The 20,027-nt window shown below is 54.2% G+C and overlaps 7 protein-coding genes across 7 annotated transcripts; 3 read left to right on the forward strand and 4 right to left on the reverse strand.

Annotated features, from left to right (window-relative positions):
* Positions 1 to 176: 176 nt before the first annotated feature.
* Positions 177 to 1,744, reverse strand: SPM1 (Subtilisin-like proteinase Spm1; the record flags this gene model as incomplete). Its single annotated transcript, XM_051475595.1, has 7 exons — positions 177 to 799; positions 858 to 1,172; positions 1,222 to 1,288; positions 1,347 to 1,357; positions 1,407 to 1,528; positions 1,580 to 1,659; positions 1,712 to 1,744. 7 exons carry the CDS (start codon positions 1,742 to 1,744, stop codon positions 177 to 179), a joined length of 1,251 nt encoding a protein of 416 aa, XP_051320610.1.
* Positions 1,745 to 6,902: 5,158 nt separating this feature from the next.
* J4E85_011393 (uncharacterized protein) lies at positions 6,903 to 9,325 on the forward strand (the record flags this gene model as incomplete). Its single annotated transcript, XM_051475596.1, is given in 2 exon segments — positions 6,903 to 9,290; positions 9,305 to 9,325. 2 exon segments carry the CDS (start codon positions 6,903 to 6,905, stop codon positions 9,323 to 9,325), a joined length of 2,409 nt encoding a protein of 802 aa, XP_051320611.1.
* A 1,773-nt stretch (positions 9,326 to 11,098) lies between these two features.
* On the forward strand, positions 11,099 to 12,079 carry J4E85_011394 (uncharacterized protein; the record flags this gene model as incomplete). Its single annotated transcript, XM_051475597.1, has 1 exon — positions 11,099 to 12,079. The coding sequence occupies one exon, from the start codon at positions 11,099 to 11,101 to the stop codon at positions 12,077 to 12,079; it is 981 nt and encodes a 326-aa protein (XP_051320612.1).
* A 468-nt stretch (positions 12,080 to 12,547) lies between these two features.
* On the reverse strand, positions 12,548 to 13,072 carry J4E85_011395 (uncharacterized protein; the record flags this gene model as incomplete). The annotated part of the gene is made up of 1 exon (XM_051475598.1): positions 12,548 to 13,072. The coding sequence occupies one exon, from the start codon at positions 13,070 to 13,072 to the stop codon at positions 12,548 to 12,550; it is 525 nt and encodes a 174-aa protein (XP_051320613.1).
* Positions 13,073 to 14,771: 1,699 nt separating this feature from the next.
* J4E85_011396 (uncharacterized protein) lies at positions 14,772 to 15,602 on the forward strand (the record flags this gene model as incomplete). The annotated part of the gene is made up of 1 exon (XM_051475599.1): positions 14,772 to 15,602. One exon carries the CDS (start codon positions 14,772 to 14,774, stop codon positions 15,600 to 15,602), a length of 831 nt encoding a protein of 276 aa, XP_051320614.1.
* A 402-nt stretch (positions 15,603 to 16,004) lies between these two features.
* Positions 16,005 to 16,284, reverse strand: J4E85_011397 (uncharacterized protein; the record flags this gene model as incomplete). Its single annotated transcript, XM_051475600.1, has 2 exons — positions 16,005 to 16,115; positions 16,186 to 16,284. The coding sequence occupies 2 exons, from the start codon at positions 16,282 to 16,284 to the stop codon at positions 16,005 to 16,007; spliced, it is 210 nt and encodes a 69-aa protein (XP_051320615.1).
* Positions 16,285 to 17,482: 1,198 nt separating this feature from the next.
* J4E85_011398 (uncharacterized protein) lies at positions 17,483 to 19,273 on the reverse strand (the record flags this gene model as incomplete). The annotated part of the gene is made up of 3 exons (XM_051475601.1): positions 17,483 to 18,561; positions 18,612 to 19,089; positions 19,136 to 19,273. The coding sequence occupies 3 exons, from the start codon at positions 19,271 to 19,273 to the stop codon at positions 17,483 to 17,485; spliced, it is 1,695 nt and encodes a 564-aa protein (XP_051320616.1).
* Between the last annotated feature and the right edge of the window lie 754 nt (positions 19,274 to 20,027).

Raw genomic sequence — 20,027 nt, forward strand, 5'->3', positions numbered from 1 at the left:
TGTTATGCCATCATCATTTTTCGAATCAAATGGTCACGAAGTCAATCGAGCATACTGATCATTCAAAAGATTTTGAGAGAAATTACACGGGGCTCAGATATTACCCAAATCCCTCCACGCTCACGCTCAAACCAACGAGAAGACATCTTGGAACCAACAGATTCGTCCAAACCCACCTATCGCATACGGCCGTCAAGACCCTGAAGATCACGCTCCAGATCGCTTCCGTTCCATCCACCTTGGTTGAACGCTTCTTGGGGCCTTGGGTCTTCGTATCCAGCGCGGTCGTAGTTGTTGGGTATCGGGACTTGCGGCGCCTGGTTGCCCCCAGCGCCTGCACCGGGTTGTACGCGCACCATCTGGCGGAAGCGACTGACTTCATCCAGGATCATCTTCTTCATCTCTGGGATCTCCTCGACTACCTCGAACTGGAAGTCGAACGTTGTTGGGCATGAAGGCTCGTCGGACGCATCATGCCAGATTTGTAGGTACCTGTGCTCCAGGGCTTCCTCGACTGAGATACGGCTTGAGGGATCAAATGCGAGCATGCGGTCGAGCAGATCAAGTGCGTCTGGGTTGGCGTTCCTGAACAGGGACTGGAACGAGATCTTCTGCATGTACGGTAGATTGCGGACGTAATCTTGCGCACGGGGAGAGCCGATGCGCGAGAGTGTCTCCTCGTTTGGTGTTCCAAGGTAGTGCAGGATCTGGTTTAATTGATCGACGTAGTCGCGGCCCTTGAAGAAGGGCTTACCGCCAAGCAGCTCAGCAAGGATGCAGCCTACTGACCACACATCGACTAGGCAGAGTCAGCTTGAGCTCGGCATGTAAAACATTACGGGAGAGTGACTACTTACTAGCCTTTGTGTAGCTCTGGAAGCTCAACATGATCTCAGGGGCTCTGTACCATCGGGTAGCAACATATTCGGTCATGTATCCTGCGTTCTCCTCAGGGTCCATGGAGAAACCCCTGGCAAGACCAAAGTCGCAAATCTTGAGCTCGCAGTCGGCGTTGACGAGGAGGTTACCGGGCTTGAGATCGCGATGGAGTACATTGGCCGAGTGAATGTACTTGAGACCGCAGAGGATCTGGTAGATGAAGGACTGGAAGTGGGCGTCGGTGAGCGGCTGGCCGGACCGGATAATGGCTGCCAGGTCGCACTCCATGAGCTCTACACGCCTATCAGCACTGTCTCATTGAAACATGGGTGTAGTCCATACCCTCGTATAGGTAGCACTCGTTGAAGTTGTCTGGGCGGGGAATGTCCATGTCGTAGAGACATGTTATCTGTGCGACGGGTTTAGCATGGGGTCGATCGGGGCACTCGGGAGCATGTGTGTCTTACGTTACGGTGGCCTGGCAGGTGTTAGTAGTGTCGCAGCCGGCAGGTGGCATGTCGACTTACCTCTAAAGTGCTGGAGCAGCTTGATCTCGCGCAGGGCACGCTTGGCAAGGATCTTCTTGCTGAAGACGTTGGTGACCTTCTTGATGGCCACGCCCTCGCCCGTCTGGTTGTTGGTAGCCGCACTGGAGCATCATCAGCACTTGTTATGCGGCGCGCCGTAGCTCGAGTCGTACCAGACAATGCCGTAGGCACCCTGTCCCAGCTCCTTGGTTACATTGTAGCGCTCGTCGACGATGAACTCCTGGTTGAACACCTGCAAGCTGTCAGTACGCGTGCTCGGCCCTGAATGGCGGATATAACGTTACCTTGAACACTTTGCGGTTGGCGAGGTCGCCCATGGTGGCAGCTGCGGCGGGGTAAGGCTCTTTCTATCTTCAGGAGAGAAGTTGAAGAAGGTAACGATCGAAGGCGCAGAAGTCGGACAATGTGGACTGTGGAGAAGAAGTGCGGGCGGCAAGCGCACGATATGATATAAGGCTAGGCGCGCGGCCAATGTGATGACTGACAGGAGCTGCTTCGACACAAAGCGGGGCGGCGGCTCTGGCACGGGGCGGGCGGTGGGACAGTCGAGGCAGGCGCAGAGTCTTCACCGGGAAGTCGCAAGCAATAGGAAAGCGATTGACGGACTGGCTTCAGCAGAAAAGCGGTCGTCCTGTGCCTCGTCGCGGCCTCCGTGAGGATATGGTGGGGTTGGTGTCCAGTCGCTGCGCGGACGAGGGGTTCAACTTGGCTGCTTGCGGCAAGGCGCTGCCCAAGGCACCTTCCTCAGACCGCTTCGCCCGCGCCGCTGGCTCTGCCCTACAATCAGGACAATTGCCCGTTGCAGGCCCGCGACCGTTTAGCCAGCCGACGGCCAGCCCGACAGCATGAACGCATGAGCCTAGCGCTTCGACATGCACATGTACAATTCAGGGTGCCGCCATGTGCGCGAAGAGCGTGTATTTACACTATATACACTAACAAAACGTGGCTGCTCGTTTCTACCACGTGCCGCCGTCTAGATGGGTATTCAGCCTCTGCTATGCACAATTCAAACTATTCCCTCTCAAACGCCATATCCGTGGTGCCAAGATAACCCCGCCACTTATGCCAAACAAAATAAACGCCAGTCGTAACTTCGCTGAACAAGCAGCTTTTTGCCCTCATGACTCGTAAGAGAAACGCCGTCGGGAGGCATCCGTAGACCCTTCCAGCGGCGAGACGGGGGAAAGGGGATCGCCATCCGATTCGGCGCGTCGTTCTTCGCGAGCACGGTAGGGCGGCAATTGGAAAAATGTGTCCGAGGCTTCCAAGAACGCACCGTCTCTTGGTGTGCGTGGTGTAATGGGCGACACGTTGTCGGTTGGAAGCCGACCGCTCACTATCGACACTTCGGACGGGGATATTGGTGCGAGCCTGCGCGACTCTTCGTACGCAGCTGGGGTTGCGTCTGGCGTGCCCGTCGGATCTATGCCGTTGTATATCCTCTCGCGTACCACCATGGACTCCTTTTCCGACAGTTGACGGCCGCCTGCCTCAGGAAGCACAGGCATGTCGCCAGGCATCTCATAGATCTGACGCTCCTCGCCATCTGCCTCATGTACGGCTGATGAGCCCTTCTCTTCTGCGCTGGAGCTCATCTCGTGATGCACATGGGATGAGCCAGGTAGCTCGGCCTTCGCGAAGACAGTCACGCCTTCTGTACTACTTCGTACTGGAGACGTCGGTGCCTCCTCTGACACGGGTGGATCCATCTTGGTGACCGCCGCCGCAGCGACATCGGCCTCGTATTGCGCTTTGATGTCTGCCAGCTTGCGCTTGTGCCGCCGTCGCCAGAACCACCACCCTATTGCGCAGAAAATCAGAGCAACGAAGAAGCCACCTCCCACTGCGATACCAATGACTGCCCCTGAAGACAAAGGCTTCTTCTTTGGGGGATCATAGTGCGGAACCGCGTAGGTGGGCGACACGATAGGCATGATTTGTGGAGCTTTGCCAAATGTCCAGTCCACCGCTGACACGGTGAAGTTCTGACGTTCCCAGTCTACGGTCAAGTAGGCTTCCTGCAGGAAGACTCTACCCAGTACCCACTGACGCGCCTCCGCACCTCGTCTGATAGGAAAGTACCTTGTCTTCTCTTGCAACCCTCTATACGGAGGGGTCGCCTCCAAGTCTAGAGCAGCATAAGGCAACGTGATCTGCAAAGTGGAATCCGTGCTGTATTTCTGGCCGATAGTGAACGTGACACTGGGGTTTTGCGCGACGAGATCCCGGTGGAGGGCATCATCCACAAGGTAGAGATCAGTCTTTTCATCGTACTTTAGTCCAAATGCATCCTCAAAAGCTTGGCATATCTCAACCGGCAGGTAGAGTTCTGCAACCGTCGAATCGATGTACATGGTCACGTCGTCCCGGTTCATGAGGAGGTCAATATCTCCTTTCGCTGTGGTATCTGCCGTGATGCCGACGACACCAACCGCCAGGTCGCGCTCATTATCCGGCGCGAAGATGAAGGTGAGATCGTTGGGAATGAGGCGAGAGGCATCGTAGCCGCCAAGCGTGAGACTTCCGAGGACCGTCTGGTCACCTGTGCGTCCGAGTCAGTGGTTTGCAACGAGGGTACGTGGTAATGTCTTACGGTACTGGGCGCCTGCCGTGTAGCCAAAAGACAAACTGGGGATGCTCTTCTGCTCGAACAGCGTGGTCAGGTAGCTCGGAACCGATTCATCGAAGACGGAGAAGTTGGTCGACTTGGAATGCACGCCTATATGCCCAAGCCAGAAGTTGGCGGTGACCAAGGTGCCGATCGTGGTGTTCTGAACGGAGGGCCCCATCTCCCCGGCCCTCCCCAGACCCACCGAATCGAAGCCGTACAAGCCATTGCCGACCAGTCCGAGATATTTCTCGATCCACAGTTGGTAGAAGCCCTTTTGCTGCCATGTTTCCGAGTTGCTGCTGTTGAATAGGAAGCCGCGGCTGGTTTCACAATCCGAGTCGAAGACGTTGTATGCTGTAATTTCTCCTGTCACCGGGCTCGTGGTGTTGGTGATGCACGCCATGCGATTGATGGCCCATATCTGCTGGCTTGCAGTCGACACAAAGACGCGCACATTCTCCCCTGTTTCGCCCACGCGCAGAGTAAAGGTGTTCCATGAGCCGTCGACTCCTAGCCAGTTCTGGTCCGGCGCGACGGTGACGGGTGCTGGTACCGAAGCGATGCCAGGCAGCAGCTGGAAGTTGGGCGTCTCGGTGATGTTTGTCGGCACATAGTCGGCTGCGGCAAGCAAGGGCAGGAGCAGGGCGGCGGCGAGGAAGGCGCATAGGGTTGTGTGGAAGGCACGATGCCCTCGGAAAGGGACCATGTTCCGTGACTAAGCGGCGCGTGGAAGGAGGCACGACTGGGGCCACTCAACCTCGAAGAGCGCAGCGAGCAGCATCACCGAGTGGCATTGTTTGTCCCCGCCAGCGCCACGAGAGGGGTGAAGAAAGAGAAGGAGTCCTCGGACTGCAGCCAGCATGCAAAAGCACTCTCGTCCAGAGTCGAGCCAGATTGGCGGATCCTGGCATGCCAGCCGAGAGCAAGCCAAGGCATATATTGCACCAAATGCTCTAACGAAGTTGGTCACTTGGCTAACGGGGCGAACGCTCCTTTCGATTGACGTACCCGCCATCTGCTGCGATAGCACTCTTTTTTGCGGGAGCGCCCCGACCGTCACCCTTCTGCGATCCCTCTGCTGTACGCCTTGATTTTGGCGCCTCGATGCTGTGCGGCGGACGTAAGCGTGTACGGCAACTTCGTCAGACGCCTGTAAGACGGCCATCCTGCTCCCGTCGCTTTCAACCGGTATTCTTCCGCAGCAACATAGATGAATGCAGCTGAATGCCGTGAGGCACCCGACCGACCCCTCGTTTCATCCCTACACCGATTGGCACCTGTTCGCGCAATCTGGGGTCGGCCTCTGGACTGCCATGTGCCACTGCAAGGCGCTGGCAAAGCGGCTGGGCTTAGGCCACCACGGCTCCCACTACGAGCGGGCGACGCCCACGCCCGGACTTCACGACAGCCACCCCCGAACGACAAGCTTGAAACAGTAGGTTCTGGAGCGGTTGACCAGCGCATTCGCTTAGATTTGCTCTCTCCAGTCTGGCAGATCGGCGCGCTTGCCAGAAACCTACCAGACCATCGTCATGCTCAACAAGAGGAGATCTTGAGTGATGCGTCGATCATGATGTTGGGATGAATGCTTTTTGTGCATGATGAACGTGGCGCTCCATCTCCGCAAGAGCCGCACGCCGCCTGCGTGGTAGACAATCAACACTCAGCTGAACAGCAAGGGCTGTCTACAATGGTATGGAGGCGTGTCGCACAAATACAAGCAATCGCCTATGCCGAGACAGGCAGGCCGGGATTTTGATGCCTCCGCCCACACCCCAGCCTGCAACATGCTGCAGTAGCGGGGTCTTGTGCTCTCAGGGACCTGCGTGGCAGTCGCACTCAACCTACAGCATGTTGGCCAGATTCATCGTTCTTTTGCGAGGTGGACATACGTTATTGGTGTCCTCGTTCAACTCACGTGCCAGCCGCCTCATACCCCTGTCCGGAATAGGAGCCTACGGACTTCGCCCAGAGCCTAGCTACCTTCCGCGCTGATCTTCCGATAAATATGCATGTCCACGCTCGGGACCACGCCAATCGATGCCGTCCATAGGGCAAAACGCGCTGGACCCGCTCATCCAGATTGCCTTTGCTGCACTCTCGTGTGCCCACCACTCTCTTGGGACGACTTGAGAGCACGACGTTCGCTATCCGTAGAGTGCTGCTCATGCAGGCACTCTACAATCGCCATGTATCTTAATCACTCGTTTCTCACAGTATGCGTCGCTTCATTTGCAGCGGGGGCCGTGTTCCATCGTGGTAAAGCCAAATCCCATTGCGCCTCGCGGCTCTGATCCGCTGCGTGCTAACCAAGCCATCAAGCCCCATATTCCAACGTCACTCTCACAACGAAGTCAACGGTATCTGCTTCGACGCTCGCACCTGTGCTCCCAGCAACTCCATCGCGTAGCGTTAGCATCCTCGGTACAGGGATTTCTAGCGAGCATGAAATCCTTCGGCCCACCGATGCGGCCTCGACTGGACCACTGGTTTCTTCTGTGCTACCAAACGCCACGTTATCAGACGATCTGAACACAACATCGTCGCAAGGCCAATATCCATCGCTAGCCACTCCTGAGATTCACTTGCCCACTATCAACGGCACAGCGACACAGCAAACCCGCGTCTCTAACGCGACATGTACGGTCAACATCCCCAGTGCAAGTGTAGATTACTGGTTTGGCCCAACATACATGCATGTCGCGGGAATCATGACAACGCAGGCATCGAATTTCAGTAATGTGGACTCTTTTACCCTTGTTCCTTACACGACAACCTTTGATGCATCCAGTGCACTGGCATCAGATTATGCATGTATCTACAGCGAGTCGTATTATGCCGAATGGGATTTCACGGTTACCATGTGTGAAGAGTACACGGCAAGACCTAAAGCAGCTACAACATCTGTTGCCTACCGGTCAGCAGGCTACTCTCCTTTTCCCTCTGGTAACGTCATCCCGACGTCGGACGCCGGATTATACGATCTATACTACCCAGATACTTTCCCATCTGCCACGGCTACAATCACCCTTGGGCCAAATACTACAACGGTTCAGACTTCTGCGACACCTTTCGTCCATTTCACAGCTTACGAGGTTGAGTCGGGAAACAAAACCGAGACGGTACAGCTTCGTTCCGCACAGGTCTATCCTTACTGGATGAAAGGATTCGACGAGGAGAGTACGGTGACGGGATCACTTCCAGATGGTTTTCTCAACCAGATCCCACAGTCTGCGTGTGATGCTGGAAAACTGCAGGCCACCGTCGTGACTGTCCTCATCGTTGTCGACTTGTACTATCAAAATTGGCCCGGTATAGGTCCGGCCCTCATCCATGTCGAGTCGTCTGTACTTGGTTTTGACGACGGACCCGTCGTGATAAATGGTTGGGGCGGCAGCACTTCGAAATCTCCCCCTCTCACAGTAGCAGACTGGGATCTCCCAGGTGATACCAGCAAACCAAAGCCCACCAACGTCAAGCCAAACGACCGAATGGACTCAACTTCTACGACTAAGATACGCGGCAGTGAGAATAACAATGCGGTCAATCCTCCAGAATTCACTCGAGTTACTGTTGGTTCTGTGGGCACACGACCCATCGTAGTTGGTCCTTCTTCAAGAATTGTTGTCGGCTCTCAGACCTTACAAGCTGGGGGAGCTCCAGTCAACGTAGGAGGTGGGACGATGGTTTCTCTTGCGCCATCGGCTACGGCCATCGTTGTGGATGGCAGTACCTCTAGGCTACCGCAAGTTACTCCGGCGCGGCCTCCACCAGTGCTGACGATTGGCTTGACGACACTCACACCCAACGCTGCAACCCAATTCTTCGTTGGTCCAGGGCAAACCCTCACTCCTGGAGGTGTTGCTACTGTCGATGGTACCGTCGTCAGTTTGGCACCGTCGGCTTCTTTCGTGGTCATCGGAGGTTCCACCCAAGTTCTACCCGGATCATCACCAGCTCCAAACAGTCCGCCACAACTGGTAGTCGGTGGCTCAACGATCACAGCACAAGCAGCCCAAGAAAGTTCTCACAACTTCAACGGCCTAGAGAATCAAAGACCTAACCCAACGTTCGTTATCTCGGGGCAGACACTCGCTCCGGGTGCTCCTGCCATTACCGTTTCGGGCACCACGCTATCACTAGCACCCTCGGGAAGCGTACTGGTGGTTAATGGAGCGTCCTCGACGATACAGATCCCAGCTGTCCCTGCCGTAACGCCACCAGCACTTACTGTCGGCGATAGCGTCTTCCCTGCTGCTGACAATCCGCGAAACACATTCGTTATCGCAGGTCAGACACTGGTGCCTGGAGGGTCGGCAATCACTGCATCTGGTACCACGTTTTCGTTGGCATCATCAGCATCCTTCGTTTTGGTCAATGGCGTCACATCCGTGATAGCGAACCCAGCGGCGCCGACTCTCAATGTTGGTAACAATGTCTTCACACCCATTTCGGCCTCACCAGGAATATCCTTCGTTGTTGGCGATGAACCCCTTGTTCCAGGTGGACCAGCCATAACTTTCTCCGGAACCACAATATCGCTTGCACCTTCTGCTTCATTCGTTGTTGTCAACGGGGTTACTTCATCCCTCGCTATTCCTACTCCACAGGTCGGCAAACCTCCTACGATCACCATCGGAAATGATGTCATCGACGCTCTTCCAGAGCCCTCAGGGCCCACCTTTGTAATAGATGGCCAAACACTCGTTCCTGGTGGCCCAGACATTACCGTGTCGGGCACTACACTGTCACTCGCTCAATCGGCATCATTCGTTGTGATTAACGGCGTTACATCTACATTGGCTACTCCAGCCCCTCCACAAATCACAGCGCCTCCTTTGACCATTGGAGATCTGACATTCGGGCCGCTCCCAGGAACTAGCACTGCCTATCTAATCGGGTCGAGACTGCTTACCGTGGGGGGCTCGATCGTTGTCTCGGGTGTCACGATCTCGCTCGCACCCGGAGCTACAGCCTTGGTCGTCAACGGCGAGACTAGTTTCATCTCGCCGCAGCCTGCCATCACCAATCCTCCATTGCTCACTATTGGTTCGCAGACGTACACTGCGGAAATGGGAAGTGGAACAACCTTCGTCATCGATGGGCAGACTTTGACGCCTGGGGGTACAATTACCGTCGATGGCACAACAATCAGTCTCGCGTGGGGGGCGACGGAGTTGGTTTACGGATCTTCAGGACGCACTACAAAAAGCGCGTTGTTTCCCGCTACCACGACCCGCCTTCAAAGCGTAACCACCAATAGTCCAAGCGCAAGGGCCAGTAAGCCCGACGGACAGGCGACAGCGACGAGTACGAAGGAGGACGCAGCATCCCACTCGGACTACCCGAGCTTAATGTTGCTTGCACTGTTTATAATTTCTTGCTTTGCTTCAGCATGCGTAGCAGGTTGAACGGTTTTCGACATGGATTCATGGTTTTCTATGGGTATAATGAGCATCATTTGGGCGTCCTCGGGTTATCACCGGTAAGTGATACCACGTGTACAACAAGATCATCATCGGCGTTTAATCCATTCGCGGCGGCACATGCACGATCGCAGCGCAACGACCTCATCATCCAAAACGCCTGTCAAAGACAGGATCTGGTAGATGGAAGAGGTACCGGTTAGAGAGTGGCGCATCAGTTAATAATACCCAGGGATTGGGATGGTTGGTAGACAATGAGAACTATTGAGCACGTTTTGAGTGTCGAACAGGTACTTAAAGGTGAAGGGACTCTCAATTGATGTTGGAGAAGGCCACCACCACGGGGCGGTAATGTTACTGCAAGCCACTACGCACATACGCGACAACGTGCATCGGCGCAACGCTCAGCTCCACAAACGACAAAAACAACACACCGCAAGGGCGCGTTCTGCGTTCCTCATCTAAGCGCCTCATCTCCGTTCATTCGTCAAGCGGCGCAGCAATTTACATTATCTCGAATCTCGAAGCACGGGTGCGGCATTTCGACTATCTATGCAGGACGATAATATAGCCGGTGGTTCTTTCGTCTACAAAGCAGAACGAAGATGGCGTCACGACTCGACTGCGAAAACGGTGTTGTCTGGACCGATGCCTCGGAAGTGTCGAAACATCACCATTGTCTTGGCAGGTACAGGCGCGCAATTTCCCCCACTGAAGGAATTCGTTTCATGTTGTCGCGCAAACGAATACACCGTTAGCGAAGTTTTCGCCCCACCACCGAGGTTGCTTCCCCGTCGAACTGCAGGATCTAGAATACCGGATCAACGAAATGAGAGTCATTGTAGACCGGTGGCATAAGGGATGGAGAGTAGGGAGATTGCGTAGTGTGGCGGTGACGATGGGGCCACGCAGCGGTAACTACCAATCGGTCTCCGACATACCTAGGTAACGTTATGGCACAAGCAAACAATCAACTGCGAACATGTGGATGCGAGTAGCATTGACAGCAGAACATGTTGGCGCTTCAGCGCATGACGTTTCGTTAAACGCCTGGGATAGCCAGACTTCAACCGATCAAGCTTTTTCGACATGGTTTCACGTTTCCCATGAGGCTCTCCCGTTATTCGTTGCGCAACGCCTGATACAGGCCACCTCCAGGCACATGCATGGAGGCGACGCCTTCAAATCTCTCCTTGACAATAGCTCATCACATATTATGGGGCGTAGGAACGGAGCAGACCTGGATTCAACGTTCTGCGGCAGCTAACCGAAGCCACGCTTCCGGTTCGGGCGCTAGCGCAGTGCTGAATAGATTGACAGGTGCTTGGCATCAATCCACAGACCCGGGTTTCATGTCGTTGGCGCTGTCAGGATTCTGTCAGTGAGGCACTAATCTTGTCATGGCGCAACTGTGCCGTGTAGGCGGAGGGAGTATAAGAGATACAGAGGCCATCGATGTTGAAAGGGCATCAAGCTTGACGCTGACACTCACTTTCACACGCTCTTTAGCATTACACTCACTTTCGATCCATTCGTCTATCATTCATTCGTTTCCATTCTATCTTTGAAGATACGCTCAACCTTTTCAAATCCAACCAACCAACCAACCAACCAACACACCAACCGCAAACATGTTCACCAAGACTGCTATCATCCTGGCTGCTGCCAACCTCGCCGCCGCGCACACCACCTTCCAGAGCTTCGTCATTGACGGCAAGGACCAGGGCCAGCACTTCGCTGTCCAGACTCCTTCCAACGGCAACAACCCCATCCTCGATGTCACCTCCACTGCCATGATCTGCAACGGTGGCAAGGCCACCTCCGACCAGGTCGAGGTTGCCGCTGGCTCCAAGCTCGGCATGCAATGGCACCACAACGACCCCGCCTCCGCCGGTGACGGTGACGACCCGATCGCCCCCTCCCACAAGGGACCCGTCATGGTCTACATCGCCAAGGCCGACACCAACGGCGAGGGCGCCGTCTGGACCAAGATCTACGAGGACGGTCTCACCGGCTCCAAGTGGGGTGTTGACAACCTCATCTCCTCCAAGGGACTCTTGGAGATTGACCTCCCCAACCTCGAGGCTGGCGACTACCTCATCCGCCCCGAGATGATTGGTCTCCACGAGGCCAGCGCCGAGGGCAAGGCCCAGTTCTACAACGGCTGCGGTCAAATCAAGGTCACTGGCAGCGGCTCTGCTGCTCTCCCCGCCACTGGTGTCGACATGACCAAGGCTTACAAGGCCACCGACCCCGGTGTCATGTTCAACATCTACGGCGGTGCCACCGACTACACCGTCCCCGGTCCCAAGGTCTGGGACGCCGCCACCGCCGGCAGCGCTCCTTCCACCCCTTCCAAGCCCGTTGAGTCGGCTGCGCCCTCCACCCCTGCCTCCAGCGCCGCTCCTTCCGCTACTCCCTCTCCCGTCGAGTCGGCCGCTCCCTCTGCTCCTTCTGCCACCAAGCCCGCTGCCACCCCCGCTCCTTCCACCGGCAGCGGCTCTGCTCTCCCCGAGACCTTCACCATCGAGCAGTTCATCCAGTGGCTCAAGACCGCCACCGGCAGCTCTGCCTCCAAGGCTCGCCGCCACGCCCGCGCTTTCAACTTGTAAGCGCTTTCTACAAATGGTCGCAAGTTCGATCTTTCTTGCATGAACTGGTGTTCATGGTTGGTCCTTTTTGAGACGTATCTTCTTTGATGGGAAACCCCCATACTCTTTCTTCCATAGTCCGCGAGATCGGCTAGCTCTTCTTTGATGTAAATATAGCATTCACGACGAATGGAATTCGAAAAGTCTTTGTACAATTGTTGCTTGATTGATGTGCTCGTTGTGACTGAGTGATACCATCAGATATTGATTAAATATTGCTGTTAGTGCATGGCACAATCCATGCCTTGGACGCCTACAAGAAAGCATTATCGTTCATGTTGTACTACACATGGTACGTGGAAGAATACATCGTCTTGTATACATTCTGTCTCTTCCATCATAAAAGGTATGTATGCATCAACACGACAGATGCCCTGTCAGCCAGTACTTTATCCCAGAACGTCGTCCACATGGCGGATTTGCTTTCTATCATAGGCTCATCATCCAATCGTCGAGATACTTATCATCCTCCATCTTCCGCAGCAACTCCTCGTATCTCTTGCCTTCCCTAACACCCTCATCCAAATTCCACGGCAGCTTATCGCACTGCTCGACGTCCTCATAAAACGTCGCACCAAAATCTTCCAAAATCTTACATCGCTCCTCCATTGTTCTGCAATACGCCAAGTCCACCCAGTCTTCTGGCTTTCGGGGCGGATCGTATTCTTCCAACCATGTTTGCGAGTTCTCGGCCCATACCGCTAGCACCCAAAGACCGGAGCCGGTAGGCGTGTAGGCAACATGCAGGTCGGATGGGAAGTGGTGGCCGTAAGGATATGGTTCGTCTCTTGTGTGGCGGTCGTAGAACTTGAGGGAGGGCCACCAACGCGCGCCTAGGTGGAGCATACGCAGCGCGAACGCGTCTTCTTGCTCTTGGTTGGGGAAGGGTCCTGGATCTGACATTTTGCGCGAGAGGCCAAGGTGCTCCAGCTCGGGGTTTGTTAAGTTCTTCATGATGATACCGCCGTGCGATGGGTATGAATAAACCGTACATACACTCCTCAATTCAAAAGTTATTCTGACGCGTGCTCCTTGCGAGGCTGGCATGCTTGAACGGTGGAGGGTTCTGTCTAGAGAGTCTGGATGTGTTGATGCCTAGGTAGGTATTCAGCAAAGTGCAGCTGATGATCAGGCAGCGTTCCTGAGCGTGCTGACGCCGAAGTTGCTACGCCGCACGCTCGCAGCCATGGCATTCTTGATGCGAAACAGCCCAGTCACATTTTCTGTCGACGCTGACAAGGACCTCAACATCAGGAAGTACGTATTCACATCCCAAGTCGAAGCATACATTACTTTCTATACGTGTCCATTGTTGGCGTACAACAACAATGTAGGCAGTAATGCGACTCAGACTCTTGTCATCCTCCACTGCATTCTAGGATGTCGTCCTCATAGTAATCTCAAGAATCCTGCTGTTGATGGCGTTGCAACGATGTCGCAGTCCGGCTGTTTGTGTGGCTGGCTCGTAATGCCGAGGCTCAGCCGAACCCAATCGCGCAATGTCCACGGGTCATTCCGCTCGGGCCTTCCTCCTGTCTATTTCGAACCATCTTTCAACACCAACCATCACACCTTCTCAACTCAAGCATTGCGCCGCGAACAAGCTTTCGCAAGCTAACTTGGCAGATGGAAAGCTTACTACCCTTCAGGTGTGCGCGCCGGGCAACACCTATCACGAACTTCCTATCCCGTACTAGCACCACCACACCAATCCTTGCCAAGTCACACGCCAACTGATAAGCAACGACAAGCTTCTGCTGCAGTTAATTTATCCGGCATATCTACGCTAGAAGTCCTATCCGTCCATGTGTAGGGCTGTTTCACACTCGTAATCGCGAATTTCGATGTGGTTGAGAGCCGAGGCACAGTGTGGGATGTGTTACTGCCGTGGAGCAAAAAGAAAGCATCAAACAGTCGAACACATCATCTTCACTACGTAAAGAGAGGCCTACAGATTCAACAAAAGCTCGCGATACGACCAAACAGAATGGCCACCGCTACGCATTTTCCGTCCGCTGTTGAGTTTACCAGAGAGCGATCGGGCGGTTTCCCAGAGAGGCAGGAGGACCTGTCAATGCAAGCACGACAACCACGAGGTCGGACACTCATACGAAAATATGGTGGGCAAGTCAGTGATCTGATAGGCGGACTTTGTCCCATACACCAGGAGAATGAGTTATCAGGGTCTTCTGATACTTACCGAGTCAACTCACATGCCAAATGCCCACTCATACCCTGGTCGAGCCCGGCAATCCACCGATCGCCTGGTATAGAGGCCTTCGCCAAATGTACCGAACTACCAATCAGTATGTCGTATCTCGGCAATGGACCTGATCGACCTTGAACGCCGCTCTCCAGCCCACCATGGAGGGCGAATCTAGCTGGATAGCTATGCGCCTGACCAGTGGGTATTAGGAAGGTATCATCGAGCGTTGGATCTGGACTATCGCGCCATCGTATAACGAATTCGCGTGTAGATATACGACTTAAAGTACGAGCTCGAGCTGGGAAGTATATAAGGAGTATTAAACACCGCTGGTAACACTTCACTCATCAACGCAGCATTCGCTTCAGCAGTCTATCGTTCTACTCTCGGTCCCTTCTTTCGCTTCGAATACCTTCTTAGTCCCGCAAGATCATTCTACCCTTCATCATGAAGCTTTCCATCGCTATTATCGCCGCCATCTCTGGCTCCGTTCTGGCCCGTCCCTCCTCCCTCGCTGAGCGCGTTCAATCCCGTGCCGATGGCAGTCGCCGTCACAGGACCCAGCCTATGATTCTGGTCGGCACAGCCGCAAAAGAGAACGCGAAGTTCGTCGCAGACGTCGACAACACCACCGCCCACGTCGACTACTCATCCAACTGGTCCGGTGCCGTCCTCGAGACACCCTCCTCCGGCTACTTCAAGTCAGCCACTGGACGTTTCACCGTCCCCACACCCAAGCACGTTGGCTCTGGCGGCACCGAGTCGTCCTCAGCCTGGGTCGGTATCGACGGCGACACCTGCGGTAGCGGTCTGCTTCAAGCAGGTATCGACTTCACCGTCAGCAGCTCCGGCGCTGTCTCCTACGACGCCTGGTACGAGTGGTACCCCGACTACGCCTACGACTTCAGCAACTTCGCCGTCAAGGCCGGTAACGTCATCCAAGTCGACATTGTCGCTACCTCCACCACCAAGGGCACAGTCTCACTCACCAACGTGAGCACGGGAAAGAAGGTCAGCCAGACGCTTAGCGCACCCAGCGGCTCCGTCCTGTGCCGTCAGAATGCAGAGTGGATTGTGGAAGACTTTGAGTCTGGAGGTAGCTTGGTTGCGCTGAGCAACTTTGGTACTGTTGTCTTCACCCAGGCGAGTGCTAGCCTGAGCACTGGTGGAACGGATGGGTTGAGCGGTGCTACTATCATTGATCTTAAGCAGGGTAGCACTGTTTACACTGATGTTACCATCAACAGCGGCTCGCAGGTCACTGTTCAGTACATCTAGGTTAGAGATGGTAGGAGAGGAAGTCGTGGTCTGAAGGCTGCGATGAGGTCTACATGAGGCATGGAAAAGACTACATGGGGTAGAAGTCAGGCGGTCGGTCGCGGATAAGCGTAGTCTGAGGACTACATAGCAATGGAATTTTTACATGTAAAAAGACCCAGCGTTAACGTAGACGTCAAGGCCCTTTTCAAACCTGCAAATCACACTTCTCTTGCTGTTGTAGTTTGTAACTCGATTGCCGGCTCGTTCGTTTATTGTGTGAATGCATTCACATTGTTTTCTATCTACTCCCAATCAAAGCCGACATGTAGACATTCTGAATGCATCCCATAAGTCCTCCCTCAATGAAAGTCCTTTCCGTTCCGTCTCGAGTCGCTCCTAGAGTGTGCCTCAAATGACATCTCACTTCTTTGTGCCGCCGCTCTGCTGACCGCCAGCATTCGCGTTGCGGTCTCCGGCACCCTGGGCGCGAGCAGCGAAGCCGCCGGAAGACATGTCGCTGCCGCTCTTGGCCTAGACGAAGAAGGATATGTCAGCATCGGAAAAAGTGTAGAGGTCAGCTAGACGTGATGGGAAGACTGACGTTGGCGGATTGAATCCTACTGGCATCAGACTGACTCATTGGGGTAGAGCCCTTGGAGCCACCGCCAGTGTTGCCGGAGTTGTTGTTGTTACCTGACATGGTGGGAAGTGAGGTGACGGAAGCTTGGATTAGTTGGTTTTGTGAAGATTGATGATGTACGTGTTGTATCGTTTAATGATTGCGATGAATACATTATCTGAGTGCGAGAACGTGCTTTTATATCGTTGTCTTGGGGGGCTTTCTTGATCACGGATGCTGTTGCCGCGGAGCAGGTCGTGGGTACATCAGCTAGCGCATGTAGTACAGCAGCAACATCATGCCTCTGTATATTGAAACGAAAATGTAGACGCCAGGGTTGTCTACACCGCTCTTTGCTATGTCGCCAACGTTGGTCGATCGCAAGAACATGTGAAATGCTGTTTGTGAGAATGCAAACCCGATATCTCTAGGGCTCTTACCCTTTCTTCGTGATCGCCGAGCGTACCTACCTAGACAGCTTTGCAATATGGCTTGGGAAGCTTCCAAACTCTCATGGTTTTTCTCTACTCATTACTTCAGCCTTCCTACGAGGTATTGTGGCCGACGTCATAGCGACGCCTACTGCTTGTGAACATCTCCGATCGACACGCATGGCGTAGCACAACAACCTCGATGACGACAGCCAACGAGAATTGGGCGCGCAAAACTGCATCTCGCCTTCCAAGTCTGGACTCCTCGCCGTTCTCATCGTACGATCCTTGCACAAAGCGACGCGTGAAGCATGCTGCCGACGGTACTGCGCCCTGATGGATAGGTATCACAGTGATGGGCATGACGATGCAGATCCGCGCAATGGCAACACGGAATACGATGAATACGCCCATTCTCGATGTGCAATTGCTTCCATGATCTACCTTCGCGCCCCACTCTGGAAGTAGTACCCGATACCAGGCTACAATGTGCGGGAAATGTAGGAGTTGTGTGGACGTGTCCAGTCTTCTATGACATCTGTTCTGACAAATAAAGACCATGAGGGAGAGATAAGGAGGACCTCACTCCAGAATTTGTGCTAGCTCTTATTAAGCGAGATGTACATTAGACATCTTTTCAAAGATCTCTAGCTTCCTCAAAGTCATGACTACCTGGGTACCTATGATGTGTTCGAGAAAAGTAATCATGATAAGCAGAGTCGCACGGGCAAGATTGTAATCAAATGTGATATCCCGGATAAATCCTAGTCGAATTCCAAATCCATCCCCATCCCACAGAAGCACAGAACTAACCATACCCATCCCTCACTACCACCCTGCAACCCGACTCACCAAACCAAACCCATCAAGCCCTCATTCAACCTTCCCAACCTCCCCCTAACCTTCTCCACCCTCTCTCCTACCACACTCACCTCTCCCTTCTCCTTCCCTTCCACTTCTTCCCCTCCAACCATCTCACTCTCAACCACACCCTTCCTCTCCGCCTTCTTAACGTCCTTCTCAAACCTCCTCTTCCACATCCCCCGATAATTCACAACGCACTGCCTAACCCAAACACTCCACCACACCTTCTCCGCCCACCGCACGAGCACCCCATCCGTAGCTCCAGCATACTGCGCATCTGTCCACGCCATCGTGAAGTCCTTCTCGCGCGGCACGGTGGCGAGATAAGGAGTTCCAGTGGAGGGGCAGAAGAGTGTCCAGCGGAAGAGACAGAGCAGTTTTGCGGCGGCGGACATGTTGGGTGAAGGTGGGGAGGGGGAGAATGGGAGGGGTGGTGTGTGCGGGAGGACGTCGACGTATAGGGCTGGGTTTGGGGATTCGGTGGTGGATGGAGAGAAGGGGGGAAAAACGAGGGCGCTCCGTGAGATCGGTGAGGCATTGGTCGGTAAGCCGGGTGTGAGCGGTGGTGTCAACGGCGGTGTTATCTCGCCTGTAGCTGTGGGTTCGAGATCGGGTGTCATGGGCTGTGCATGCTTGATGATGATGGTTGGAACGGGTACGTCGCTGCTCCAGCCATTCTTCCCAGTTGGAATGGCTTGGGTGACGAGCTCGCGCAGTCTCTGCTCCTCGCGCTCTTTGACCCATGCGGCGCGTTTTGTGTAGTATTCGGTTGCGATGTGGGGGAACATGGTGAAGACTTTGTTGCGGACAGCTATTCTGGTACGGGTTTGCCATGCTGGGAAGTCTTCTTCAACGTGCTCGATGGCTTTGCTGTCGTCCTCTTCTGGGCCTGTGTTGTGCTGGATGTGGCGGTAGCCAGGGTAATGCTGTGGAACCCATTCTTTGATGAAGTGTGTCCAGTATGGTGCGCGGTCCTCGAGGCGATCGTTGTACTTTTCCTCAGCCAGTCGTGCGGCGAAGTGGCCTGGGTGGAAGAGCCAGGAGCTAGCCAAGTACTTGTAGACTGTAGATACCATCAGTGGAACTCACGAATAGCGCAGATCAATAACTTACTCTCCTCCTTAGTCTTGAATCCTCCATTCAAGATCCTCCAATCCAATCCCACAATCCTCAGCGCATCCTTCGGATCCTTGCTAACCCACACCATGCTACCAGGAAAATTCGTCTCTTCCATCTCTTCAACACGGACATGTATACCCTCAGGATCCATGGTAAGACCCAGCGGCTTAACCATACTGCCGATCATCTTGCTGTTGCTTGCGTAGTTGAGCTCGAAGTGACACCAGTGAAACAGCTCCGGCTTGAAGCAGACCTTGACATCGATCTGAATGAAGTAGTTTTCTTCACCATGGGGCGAGTCGATGGCGAAGTACATGCAGTCGGGGGTAAGATAGCCCTGGCGCCCATGGGTGGTGTCGAGGACGTCTTTGATGAGAGAAACAGTGCTTTGCCAGGGGAATGTGTCGATGGTGGTGTCACCCTTGGAATTTAGAGGTGAACAGACTAGGAAGTCGACGTCGCCGTAGTCATCCTGTTCGTGTTAGTAAGGAAACGGCATACCGGATATCCAAGCATACCTTGCCGGGCATCTCAGTCGGTACCACGACTTGCGCGAAGACAGTCTGCAGCGCAGCTTTCGTCTCTGCCTTGACCTTTTCGTAGACAGCTGGGGAGATCCGAGGACAATACAGTCCTTTGAAGGCGTGGCCGCCCATCTTGTGTAGTGATTGATGAGGGAGTTGTGAGATGGGTTATCCGAATGTTTCCCAGACCGTGTGAAGTGAGAAGTTGGAGTGACGAACGAGAGGTGGTCGAGTAGACCAGAGTAGTGGCCACAGGGTAGTTATAAACAACTAGGGTGCTGCAAGACGAAGTAAAGGTAAGAGCAGCTGAGCGGTTTCAAGTGCGGTAAGAGAGTATCAGACGACATGGCAAGTGCCCAGCGGAACAAACATGGCAAGTGTGTACGCGACCTTGATCCTATCGAGAGTCACCTTTACCTTGGGGCATGGAATCGTGCCAGTGCCATATCAAGCAACCTACCGCCAAAAGCTCATTGTTCCATCTCCATTCTATCGCAATAGAAAAAGACTGCACAAGACTGGACGGGCGGCGGCAGCGGCGCGAAATGAGCTCGGTAGAAGTCAAGTTCCGTGAGATGTACTGCTTCATACTGTGACTTGCAAGCCAGAGGCAGTACCTGATAGAAGCGCTCAACAAGATCTGGCAAGATTGCTGTACTGCATTTACATCGTCCTTAGGCTTGTTAACAGATGAGAGTGTGCCTTGCTCGCAGCCTTGCAGCCTACCTCCCTATACTCTTCTGCGTCGCAAAACTGTGGCGTTCGAAAAATGGTTGGGCGAGGCAGCTCTGTGTCACTCTCACCATCACCGCTCCTGCGGCGCAGCAGTGCCACAAGCGCTAAGCCTGAACACATATCAATATCGCACCCACCACCACCACATCTT

This window comes from Alternaria conjuncta (assembly GCF_024043145.1).
Source record: "Alternaria conjuncta strain BMP 0040 chromosome Unknown scaffold_34, whole genome shotgun sequence".
Classification (NCBI taxonomy): domain Eukaryota; kingdom Fungi; phylum Ascomycota; class Dothideomycetes; order Pleosporales; family Pleosporaceae; genus Alternaria; species Alternaria conjuncta.